General features: G+C 33.8%; 2 protein-coding genes across 6 annotated transcripts in view; one reads left to right on the forward strand and one right to left on the reverse strand.

Annotated features, from left to right (window-relative positions):
* The window catches only part of LOC132706539 (GAS2-like protein pickled eggs), a 98,028-nt gene that overhangs the window by 54,111 nt on the left and 30,213 nt on the right, over positions 1-13,704 (reverse strand). Inside the window, exon 1 of one of the 5 annotated variants that reach the window (XM_060677919.1) lies at positions 835-1,077. The exons of 3 other annotated variants lie outside the window; for them this stretch is intronic. In XM_060677919.1, the coding sequence (XP_060533902.1) occupies positions 835-882 (48 nt within the window). In that variant the 5' untranslated portion in view covers positions 883-1,077. Of the gene's footprint in view, positions 1-745; positions 799-834; positions 1,078-13,704 lie in introns of those variants that run through there. One more of the 5 variants, XM_060677920.1, reaches the window with a different exon arrangement.
* Positions 1-13,704, forward strand: part of LOC132706538 (uncharacterized) — a 45,023-nt gene that overhangs the window by 10,471 nt on the left and 20,848 nt on the right. The window lies entirely within an intron of this gene.

Here is a 13,704-nt window from a genome sequence, read left to right on the forward strand (position 1 = left end):
CCGATTTATTTGAAAGTTGGTTTAAAACAAACTAGTTCAAAATATTCCTCCTAATAGCGTAATTGTAATGAACAATGCATGTTACCACAATAAACAGTTGACTAAAACCCCTCCCTCGTGTGACACGAAAGCAACAATCCAAAACTACATGTATAATAACGACATTTATTTTCACGATGATTATACCAAAAAACAATTAATTAAGGTTCTAATAAGATTGAACCTACAAAAGGAATACGTCTGTACTGAAATCTGCCATTCGTCATAACAATGTTTTTCCCCGTGTTAACCCCAATGTCCTCAAACTTATAAAAACCGAAGTTTTTAACATCCCTCCATAAGGTTGGGCAAATTCTATTAAAGATATAAAAAAAAGCAGAACAATCGTATATCCATTTTGCAAATAATATAGAACAAATAATAATTAGAACAGGCGATGATAGCGATAGTGATACTGATATATTATGTGAATAATTTTTAAGTAATTTAAGTAGGTAATAAAAATATTTCGTAATTTTATTTTAGATTTAAACATAAATACATAAATAAATAAATATTGTTTAGTATCTTTCTTAACAAAACACCAAATAATTAAATTTTAAGCAAAGTACGGACCTCTTCGGCCATATTTCATTCTTACAGCTTGCCCGGGCCTTTCCTTAATTCGTATCAGTTAGTCACCTTCTTATATCTACGAACATACTTTAACAAGGTTAACAAAAATAACAGACGAAAAAAACCTTGCCTAATAATTATTATTATAAAAATAATTAGTACTCCGGGGGAACCACATGTCATCTGCCGCATGTCTTATTACGCAAGCGCATGGTATACCGCGAGGTTCTCGTCCCGGGCCGCCTTCGAAATCGCGTCTGAATACATCTCTGGCCGCGCGGTGCGGCCTGGCGCCAGCGGCGGCGACGGCGGCGACCGGACAGTTGTTTTTCTCTTCCTTATAAGGTATATTTCCTTGAGCGGCCTTCGGGTGTCCGTTTGGGGTCGGGGCCGCACGGCCACAAAAAAAAAACCGCACACACACACACACGCGGTTACTACCACCAGTGTCACGGCCGCGCGGCCAATAATAAACGTCCGACCGGAGCGAAATAATAAATAAATTGAGGCGATCGATAATTATACCGCGTTGCAGGGAAATTAATCATAATATGCGGCGCGCCGTATACGGCGTGTAAGGAAACGAAAGCGGCAAAATGGCGATATTTTGTGGCGAGGACGTGAAAAAATCGGCGTTATTATTAGATTTATCGGGGATTTATGAGGAAATGAATGTAAACGCGAATGTGATTTTTTTTAAGATGACTGTACCCGCGGAAATAGTCGCGACGTCGCTATGTACTTCCGATAACGTAAGGGGTCGCAGAGTATTAATACACAAATTAAACAATAAAAAACGGATTTTGCAACTTTCTCTCCAACTTCACTAAATCTACAGACCCAACTAAAAGGAATGTTGCCTAAATATGAATGGTTGCTATTGTAACGACGTAAGGCGGGACAAAATAATTCCCATTAATTTATTATATTTTATTAAATTAAACCAACCTTCAATATAAAATTAATTTCATACAAGCAGCTTCAAAACCACATAGTGATAGTAAATGTCACTGGACATTATAAAAGGTTCATGAATTCTTCTACTCTAGCAGCAGTTTAATCGAATTAATATTAACTGCCAATCTTCTAATTATGCTTCGATTTTAAATTAGCCATTTACCCAGAGCCTAGCGGACGAACCATGACGATTGTATTACTTTCAGTACTGAGTAGGAATCCCGAAGATTCGAAATGGTGATAGAACGAAACCCTGTTCGATTAACTTCGGCAACCAAATTTGTTCACACAGACTACCTGTGCCTTGAAACAAAAAAGATCCGAAATGAAAACGAAATTGGACCCCAGCACGGAAAAAAGAGAGAGGCCGGTCCCGTATGCCGGCTCAAATTAAAATCAAATCGCGCCATTTAAAGCGTTAAACCGTCGCTTTTCTCGGGCAGGAAGGATATCTGTCCATTTTAAGAAATCGATCTTGAAAACCCGATTATGGACAGCCAAGGACCACGCGCGTCGCGACCGAACGATTGTACTTTTTATATTTGGTCGAAATCGCAGGCCCCCGTGGCACAGTTTAATTTTTTGCGCTAAAACATCCACTGCATTTTTACGGTCAAAGACGTGAATCGTTATACCGGTTACACTATAAATCAAAATAAAATATTTGTTCGATGAACGTAGCGTCAAATGTAAAAAAAGTCAGGGGGTTGGAAACAAAACTAAAATTTCTAAAAATTACAAAATCATCCAAACGAAGAAAGATGGCAAATTCAAAATCAGTGTAGGCACTAGAGTTTTCGATGGCGAGAAAACCGAATTTTGTATTTTGATTTTTTTTAAATACCCACCCTTACCTATCAATCTGAGATTGTTTTAACTCCATACAACACCCTGCGCTAAAATATTAAAAGGCCGAAGGAACATGTAAAATTAATGTAAAATTAAATTAATAATTAAAAATTTAAAGAACTTTCGATATTTTTGTGCTTCTCGAAAATATCAATTGTCAAATGACAATGGAATGCACTGTACATAATTTCCATACGTTCCTCGCATATATTTATAGGAGTTTATATCGGACCCATTTTTTTCTTTTAAAAAAACTTATCGTAATTTGACATTTAAATACTGAAAACATAACAAATATTTGTTGTGCTGCAACAATTTGTTACTTATCAATTCTATTGCATTACTCGACGTTTTACATAAAACAAAATTCTCTAAATATTATCGAGCCACTCTGTATAACGGCCGTATAATCTAATAAAGCGCATAATAATATGCACAACCACGACGACCGGATGCAGGCTTTTTCCTTCGCAATCGTCCGAAGGAAGTTAAACGGGAATAAATAACAGTGGCGACTCGTCGCTACGCACGATATCCGCACTCTCTCTCTCTCTCTCTCTCTCTCTCTCTCTCTCTCTCTTCCCGCCTTGCACCCAATTTTGCAAGAATGCGAAAAAAAACCAACCAAACTAAACGCCAAAACGCGGAAAATCGTCACTAACTAGACAAAATCGTGCGATTTTTTAATGACAATTTTTCGCACCACATGTCGCCAATTTATGTGACGCCGCTGCTTTCGGAAAGGAAGCGGCGAATAAATAATAACAAAACCATCGTAATGGACACCGTTTTGACGCACGATGAGCACTTGGCAGCGCATTGCTTATTAATAACAATTACGTATTGTTTTATTGCTTATCGAGCGCTACAGGCGAGGTACCCTGAAGCACACCGCGACAAATTTCACAGGTCGTAACTGTACCGCGCGCTTACGTAACGTCATTTTTTAAGATAACGGTTCGCGTTATTTATTTGCGCGACGCTTTTAGTAATTCCCGGGAACGCGCGATATTCCCTGTTATTCACGTTAGATGACACTCGGTGAATAATCTGAAAATTACTCTAAAATTGACGATCACGTGTACGTATTTACCTTTGTCTTACTAATCGCTTTCGTTCGTTCGTTCGAAAACAAACTTATAAAAATTTATTGATTTTCAACGCTAATAAAATTGTTAAAAAAATGGTTTCTGTCCATACGGATAAGCGAGCATTCGTTCGTTAATAAACAATGAACGTCTAAATAAATAAGGTTTTTTTAAATGGCACAAATTTTAATTTTATTATTATGTACAATTATAATTTCGACAAAAATTGCATATTAAACACTTACATGCGGTACCAATAAAGAAAAACAAAAAAATATATATGTTCTATTTATATAATTAGACATTTTAAGGAAAATTAATACAAAAATATGTTTCGAAAATTTATTTTTTTATGATTTTAGATTCTGAGTTATAGGATGTTTTCGGAAATTGTGCATTTTCAGCAAATCACTGTAATTTTTTTGTGAACCGTAAAATTGATTTTTTATATTTACCATTTATATTTTATTTATTATTTTAATTATTAGAAAGTACTTGAAATTACCGTTCCATATATAGCGTACTAAAACGCAGCGGCCGCAATACGGGCAGCAATTGCGTACTTAGTTTTGGTTAGCTGTCAAATAAATGGGATAATATAGGATATCCTGAAAGATATTTTCATATAATCAGTTTGAGAAGAAGTGGCCAAAAAGATATACATTAGTTACAAGAAATGGTTCCTAGAAAAATGTAACCGAATACGCATTTAGGTAAAACTAAAACCTAGCGCCGTTACAATGATTATTACAATTTTTACGGGAGCACAATCCAAATCCTCAAAGTTCTTTTTTCAAAGAAAACTTTAGCAAAATATTTTTGACATATTTTTCGAAAGGTAATTTTAGGTTCCTTTCAACGATCCAAAAATACAAGGCGTTGTCATAGAAACCGAAAACTTTCCATAATAAAATAGTTACGGCGCTTATTTAAAAATGCACGTTTTCGAAAAACACCCCTTATAACTCTGGAACTTAACGCGTAACTCCAGTCCAAGTTCTTAATATTCGTTTTATATTATTATATAAATCAAATTACATTTCGAGAAAGCGGCAATCTAAACGCTGAAATCTGAGACGATGATAGCATACGTTTCGCAAAACCTTCTCCGAAGCATCGTGATCAGTTTCGCCGAATACGCGATACCACTAACGAGTTCATTGCTTGCTTCAAAGTTGAGAAAAAAACTCTTAGTTACCCCATATAATAATTCAATTAACCAAATACAAAAAAAGCAAAAACGATCCAGGCCGACGATAAACTTCAAAGCCAACGGTGTTCGATATGATTTAATCGGCTCGGAAATCGTTATGACTTGAGGGCGCTATAGCGCACAATATATACGAGCCCACACTTTCTATTGTGATTCTAAAGACGCTAGTGCTCAAACGAGCCCAAAACATATTCGGACGACAGCGGCCGCATTGAAAAAAAATCGAACAGAAAAATTGGGTCGAACAAATAGCGGACGATGATAGCGTGGCAATTGGGTCGGCAGATTTTTCTACACATGTACCGATCTGTGTACGCTGTTAGGAATCAGACGAGCGCTTAAGTAGTTACTTTAGTTAACACGAGTTAAACACGCATTGCGCGATAATTAATAATCTAAGTGTCCTATAAAGCAAAGCGTTCGATAGTAACCGCATAGCTTAAGCCTCGTTTCTACGGTCATAGAGTAGAACAACTCTATCTTTTAACTTGTAGCTGCCGCATGTAATATTGCTTAAGATTACCTTCTCAATAACCACTTAAAACTACGTATAACAGGTTAGTAAAAAGTACGGGAATGCTTAAATATCTCCAAAACTAACCAAAGATGAAGCGTTAAAACTCAATACCTCGGGGTTTTTGAACATTTATTTTTGTCGCAATATTTCAGTAAAATGTTACCATCATCGCGAAATCTGACAACATTGTGTTGCCGTTGCTTAGTACTTAATAGAAACAAAAATTTCGAAATTATGAGACCTTATTAAGGCGCTATTCATTGCAGTAAAAATAAATAGGGCATTTCATTTAAAATATCAACATTATGACGTGTAACGTAAAAGAGGTAAATCTGACAACGCTGCTGCGGTATTTTTGAATTCTGAATGTTCATCAACCAAACAGATATTGAAGTTTGTCGTTCACTTTTTTACTGCATACTTGGTAACCTTCAACTTTGTAACTCTGTGTACACCAGACTAATCTAATAATAGGGAACTTCAACATTTTTTTATTTCTTTAAAGCATTTGTTTGTGTATAGAAATAAAGCATATCAAATATCAAAGCTCAATATTTAAGTTGCAAAAATAATTCAAGTCGTGACACCCGGCTATTCCTTTTCAACGACACTAAATTGCGCGGGAATGATCGTGACGTCATACCGCTGCTTTTTCATCGATACGGCGACATGCCGAAAATTTACGTTTTTTTTTTGGGTTCGTGTAATGATCTACGTCAGTTTGTATTTGTGCTTAGTGTGCTTTACATGATAATAATGGAAGCAACACAAGAACAATATTACAAATCGTTCCGTCGCCAGAGAAATATTTTATTCGTCTACCAGAGAATAAAAGCCCTCATTATGTTCGCGTGTCACCTTAGCCTTAACCCTGCAAACATTTTTAACTATTAAATAACTAATGGCTACCTGATCTATATGAAATAAAGAATACTTTAAGTTATCAATACCAATATACATTAAAATCAGTATATAGGTTTCCACCAGTTTAAAAAAAAATCTTTGTTTTTTTTCTTGAATAATTAACATTTTATTTAATATACCAATCGAATTTTAAAAATGAGAAAATTTTAAGCCGATCACGATATTACATTGGTTAGAGGCTAAATCTTCTATGAACATGTTAGCTCTTAGCTTTAACACAGCAAACCTCAGCAAAAGAAAAACTTTCGGTGTTTAGCATGTAAGATGCCACCATAAACACATCCACTAAACGTAAATTATTATATTGGCCTTTTAAAAAATCGGCCTCGGTGATTTTAAAAACTTTCTTTTTGATACTAACAACAAGATAACAAAAGCCAGCGGCATGATGAAGACTAAAATTAAAATTAAAACAACCAAGACGTCATTCTCTGCTGGCTTCTCTATGCTACCGTCCGGTTGCCGCGTAGTCTAACGAGCGAATTGACGTCACAACAGGTCACAGCTAATGACAGCGCGATCCAAAGAGGATATAAATTTGACAATTTTTAATCGCTTATATTTATTACATAGAACTACGATTTTTTTTTATTGAACTTACTTTCATAATCAATATTTTTTTCAAATTAAGTTCTCTATTAAGCTATGTTCTCTACGGATCCGGTAAATAATAAAAAAGTTTATATTAACGGCCAAACAACTAATTAAAATTTTAACTAAATTGCCGCCAGGTAATCATTAGTAAATTTTTAATCATTCTTGACTTAAACATAACATTGACAAATCGACTTTTATTTGAAATAAATACACCATAAAAAATATTTAAGCAATTAAAATTAGTCAATTAGTTAAGCAGATAGAAATTAATAAAATACTTGCACTACAAATAAAGTTTCACACTGCGAGAGATAGCAAGAGAAAGATTGGTCCTTTTTTCAAATAAGCGGATTTTTAGGCTAATTTTAAACTTATAAATAAGGTAAAGATCCATTGGAGTTCATTAATTCTATGTTCAAAAATAAGGCGATGTATTTTATATCTTTTGTACTCTGTGCTGTTCAATTTAAGGCAGAAACCGTAAAGAAAATCGACGGAGTTCTAAGTAGAAAGGGCCAAAGAATCACACAATTGTTTTTTTGTGTAAAATTTAATATGTTCCTATTGTTTCATAGAAATATACGACTTTTGCACTAAGTGTTTAATAAAATAAATAAATAAAATATTTAATAAACTTGGAACCCAGCAAGACACCAAGGTTGCGCCCAGAATGGCGGAACTGGAAGGTTCCATCAGAAAGCATAGTTTTAGAACCACTTTTTAATGTTTCTTTGTTTGTCTTTCTCCCAGAGCGTGTTCTTCCGATTGATATGTGTAAAAATAACAAACAACAGTTTTATATACGATTTTATGAAGTGGTAGAGTCGTTTATCCTATACTTGTCTTGAAGTTATTTCGAATCGTTCATAAAAGATAAGTCAAAATGAAAAATGATATTTATTTTTTTAACACGACTGGGCAACTTACATTTTTAAGACCAACCTACATTTGCACGGCAAACTTAGATTTGCATGGCCAACTTTCACATTTGCACTAAAAGACACACATCAAAACATATTTGTACGCCCATAATATTTTGGGCTTTAAAAAAGGCAGAATTTCTGAATTACTGGAAAAAAACGAAGCATTTTTTTTTTACAAAAATAAAAATTTACCATTTATTTTTATTTTTATATTTTCGGAGTTTTGTTCGTAAAAACGTGTATACCTCAAAAAACAATAAGGGAATGCCTAATAAAATTATAAGAGCATTAATGGGAGTAATTAATAGAAGTATAATATATAGGGTGTTCCATTTCATTTGTTCACATAAATTAATATTTTTCTTTTTGACTGTGTATAAACGATTCAAACTAGCTTAAAAGCAAGTATAGGATAAATGGCGTCAAAAATATAGAGTGTTAAGAACCGGGCATTTCTGACGAAAAAATGGCCATACATCCGAAAACAGTCGGCATAGACCATAACAATTCTATATTGGGCGATTGAGTATCCACTAATACAAATATAAGTTTGGTTTGCCACGCAACCTTTATATTTGAAAATATGTTTCTTTAACTTTTGTATTTTGTATTTTTTTTGTATTTGTATTGTATTTTTGTATTTAACATTTTTTTTCTAAAGCACTACTTGGACACCCCGTATGATTAGATATTTTACAGCAGGGACTAGTGTGTGTTATATATAGGCGCGTGACCTCGAAATTCTAGAGATAACCTAGAAAACGAATCCGGGCTCTTTTGTTGTACTTTTGCACCCGACGCAAACCACACCACCTGCAAAACAAAAGCCCGTTGTCGAACAAAAGCGCATTTGATATCCGTGCATCACGGCTCGAGTATTTTCTCTGATTCACGCTCGCCTTATTTTCCCAAGAACACGACTTTTCCCGCTGATCCCCCACGACGTAGTCAGTTGCCCGCTGCACGTGCGAAGATAGCGAGCGTCGGGAAAAGTCGACGCCTTTAACGTATTCAACAGGTGTTAAATTTATTATTTAAATCGATTCTCCTGTCTTTGTTGCGAATTACGATTTAAATGTCGATTGCGATATATACCTATAACCCACGCGCATCCTCGACAACACTACATATCACAAGAGACTAATGAAATATAGAAAATTGAACTGTAACGTGTTTTGTGCGCGAAAGACGCTGAGCCAATTTAAGTTTTCAGAAGAACTCTGAAGGCGAGCAAGCATACTTTTTTGATATCCACAATGAAGCTTTCAACCATTATTATGTGCGTACATCGTGTGCCAAATCAAACGATCTACTATACGATTTTGAAACAAAAGTTTCTTAGACTCTCCCGAAGTTTTAAAATATTATAATTTTGTTGATACAGGGTGTCCCAAAAGTGTTCCCCCAGACATCAACTTTGTTATTTTAAACGAAACACCATGTATATTTCGAAATTTTTGGAATCCTTGGTTAAAATGACGGTGAATTTAAAACTGCCCAAATTAGGTCACTTGTTGGCAATATTAGGTATTTTTTAAATAGCAAATACATGATACTACTTCTTTTAAAGATATGATACTCTAGATATACGAATAAAACTTACTGCTAACATACAGGGTGTCCATTAATACGTGCAAATTTTGAAAAAAATCGACTCTATACTACACACTTTAACAGATTTAATAAAACTTCAGAATTCATATTTAAAGAAAGAAAAAGAAAAGAAAATACCTAATAAAAAAAAAAATTAAAGTTTATAGGCTAACTAAACGAGGTAACAAATTTGAAAAAAAGTCTTGAACTTTTTTTTCGTGGAGCACTTTAAAGGTTCGCGTGTATAAATCGCGGAATAACTATACAGTTGATGACCTTAAAAAAATAATTATACAAGAGATTCTTGCCCTAAATACTAAGAGTGCGGTTAGAAATGCGGACCCCAGCATTATAACGCCCTATGCAATGTATGTTGCAGAGGATGGACAGTATATTGAAAATATATTACAGCATCACCATATTTAAGTTTTTTTTTTTAGTTATTCGTTTCTTTTTTTTTTTGTTTTATAGATTTATTTATTCAAATTTGTAACCTTGCTTAGTAAGCATATAAATTTTTAATTATTTACTTTTGTTATTAGGTATTTTCAATCAAGCTAAATTATTAAATGTTTCTTTAAATATGAATTCTGAAGTTTCATTAAATATGTAGTGTGTAGTATAGAGTCGATTTTTTTCAAAATTTCCACGTATTAATGGACACCCTGTATTATTACCAATAGCTTTGAATTCGACAAGAATTTATATGGGCGTTATCTTAAACCTCCTATATTCCAAAAAGTAAGTAAAATTTGAATATAAGATAAATTACAAACTTGTCTTGTTATCCTAGAATAATTATATGAATAAAAATATAAGGTGTTCCATTTGAAAATCTTGAGATTTTGTTAATGGAATTCGCCAAAACGGCACCACCTATTTGAGACACCCTATATACGCTGAGGCGGATCTGTCAAACTGAGTAGTCTCCTTAGTCTGTGATTTAATTTTTGGTTGCAATATCTGAATCAATGGCGTCACAATAGAATTTTTAAAGGGGCAATCAAAATATGAAGAAAAAAAAACACATGACCTCCATTTCTGTCCAAATTATGCAAAATTGGAATAGGAATTTCTTAAAAAAGTGAGCTTGATTTTAACCAGGGAAATGTTTGTTGTTTGTTAACACACACTTATTAAACATTTTCAATGACAAAACTCACGCTCCCATCATATATACAAGTGTTAAACTGGCGGGACTGCCAGTGATCTTTCGGAACGTCGTATTTAGTTAACTAATTTGTACCTCGTTTTGTGTAAACAGACGTTCAAACGGCGATTACGCAGCGTCCAATTTGGCTAATGGCATCTATACCTTCGTACGATGCAATAATTTCGCAATAAAAGCTAATAAATTTTTATCGCAACTAATAATAACGATGTGAAGTAAAGACCCAGAACACAAATTATTTTCAGATTTTATAGCAACATACACTTTATATACAAACAATGGAAAAATGGACAAAGTAATAGTAAGTTTATTTATCAATCAATACAAGCCACAATATCACGACTACAATATAACGCTATTCATACTAATTCCCGTAAATACATAACCAAAAAAATAAACGTTAAAAAAATAAAATAAAACAAAAGATTATTTAGTAAAAGCGGGAGTAAAATAATTACGATTATTTGGTAAATAGACTAAAATAACACCAAAGAAATACTTCCTAATTAAACTTATAGGTCTTATATAATTATGGAAAGTAAAGAGTTTTAATGAAAGATAACGAATACCTACCTAAATTATACACGTAATTAAATATGGAAAAATCAATAGAAATTAGAAAAGTCAAAGGGGTAATGAAAAATAGAACGGTAACAAATTGGCGAAGGCGTGATAAAATTATATTGTAATAACAAGCTTGTTTCGGAATGTTATTGTATTAAATTTATTAGCCATTGGTTTGTCATGATCAGGTACAGTTTAGTCTAGTTCTGGATACGTTTTCTTAGTTATGTGTTTTTATCATTGTTGGGGATACTTTGACACATTTGAGAATTCATTTTTTTTCGTACTTTTTAAGCAAGCCATATTTTTTCATTGGTAGTGAATGAATTATCGATCTCTCTTTCAATCGGTAGCTCACTACGGATATTTGGGCTTAAGTACAAAAAGAATCTTTGGACTTTGTGCCTGGTGTTATGATTATTACCCGAACATATTTCCCAAATATAACAAAGGTTGCGTTAAAATTTTTCCTTATCGGTATGAAGTAGACATAATTTTATTTTAATAATTCTTGAATATTTTAGACTTAAGTGCCTAACAAGACTTTTGAAGACATGTTAATAAATTACAGTAGGACCCCCATTTTCTGTGGTCCACAGTAACGGACAATGCATGGATAATTGAAAAGCTCGGATAATCTATTACATTCGTATGTACATATATTATATATGTATATACTAAAAAGAAAAATTTTCGGTTTTTTTTAATCATTTTTGCGCAAGTTCAAAATATTGATAAGGTCCGCAGTTCCTTGTCGGTGTTGGTTTAACTGATACCCTCCATATAATTTTCCTCGTTTTCGCTCTAATAATAAATCAAATACATCTAAACATGCTACAATATCGACATTAAGGAGTTGATAACCTGACTACTTAGTTATGTTATACTCGTGTTATCATTGTATCCTAAGGCAGTGTGTCATTGGGATGAAAACGAGCATTATCCAGAAGAAGAAAAGGCATTTCTTTCTCCAAATGAGACTTTACTTTAGGAAAGAACTTTTTATAGAACTAGTTTTGAAAGATATCACAAGTTATCCAGCAGCTTGCTGGTTATAAGTGATCCATAAAATTTCAAAAAGACAATTTCGTTGTTTAATAATAATAATAATAATAATAACAATGATAATACATTTATTGTTGACCCAAGAATACATTTACATTACAATAACTTGTATAGTACATGGCCAACAAAAGGCCTTCTTTTAAACAGTAAACTTTCAGACATTTGAAAGAGCCAGATACTATTCAAACATGGTTTTACCTATATAACCAATATAACAAAAATTCTTCAAATATAGTCGCGGATAGTTTTGTCTTAGATTTAATGTATACATCTCCGACCGACACGCAATTTTATCGAAAAGATACCCAGTGGATTTGTACTTAACTATATTAAATAGTATATTATGCAACTCCCAAATCCGTGCGGTAAAATCCCGGAAATGTCCGAAGTAGCTCGGATTCGTGGGAAAGGAAACTGACGTGGTAAAGTGACGCTTCCCATATCATAGCAGGGATAAACCGCGCACGGATAATGGGGGACTTACTGTATTACTAAGTTGAAGAACTATTTATGACTATGTTATAACTAACACTGGGGCTTAACGTAGTTGTTTATCTCGAATTTGAACAAGATTTTTTTTTCTTTTTTTTTCCATATACAATAATAAATTTTAATTTTCATTTGAAAAATCCAAACCCACGCGTGCGCGTTTTGCCCGAGCGACTTATAAATTCGCCGTCGCGTAATACACGCCATTACTTTTAGCTGATGCATTATAATGCAGTATCGTAAATTAATTCGATATTTTATGGCGAGTTGATTTTTTCTATGTGCGCTTGCGCCCACGTGGACACGGTAACGCTAACGTTACGCAAATTAATCATGGCGCCCGGTTAAAACGGCGACGGCTCATTTACTGAATAGCAAATCGCCCATTCTGGGTCGAATTTTTATCGACCAAAAGTATTTTTTCATTTTTCTTAGGAGCGTGGCAAAAAGGTGATTCCGAAAAGTAATTCGTAAGACTAATAATTCAATGCCATATACATGTAATACTATTTCGAAAACTTCTAGATTGATTGATTGATTTTGAGTCGAACTTGCTGACGTTTCGTCAATCATCTTGTTGGCTTCTTCAGAGATTAACTGAAACTGTCTCGCATTTTACTTTCTACCTGCTTATATATTGTTTGAGGGGGCGCAGCTAAATGAGGGGCATAAATGTCGTCTCGGATGACTGATTCCCATAGTGGTGACAGGTAAAGACCTGAGACGCGGTTAAGATTGTTAGGTAGCTTATAGATTCGATAAAAGTAAAATTCTTACATGTCCATCAATTCTTCCACCAACGAAAAATCCGAGAATTTATAGAAATATGTAAGCAACCTAACTATCTTAACAGCGACTCTGGTCTTTGCCTGTCACCGATATGGGAATACGCCCCCTCAAACAATATATAAGCAAATATAGAGTAAAATGCAAAAACGCAAAAGACAGTGGAAATTATTAAAAACACAAAATAAGGAGCAAATTATTAAAAACGCAAAGGACAGGAAATTATTAAAAACGAAAAAGACGGGCGAAAATATTAAAAACGCAAAATAAAGAGGAAATTATTAAAAACCCAAAAGACAAAGGAAATTTTTAAAAACGCAAAGGACAGGAAATTATTAAAAACGAAAAAGACA

The sequence above is a fragment of the Cylas formicarius genome, unplaced genomic scaffold (genome assembly GCF_029955315.1).
Source record: "Cylas formicarius isolate icCylForm1 unplaced genomic scaffold, icCylForm1.1 PGA_scaffold_8__14_contigs__length_24414737, whole genome shotgun sequence".
NCBI classification, from domain to species: domain Eukaryota; kingdom Metazoa; phylum Arthropoda; class Insecta; order Coleoptera; family Brentidae; genus Cylas; species Cylas formicarius.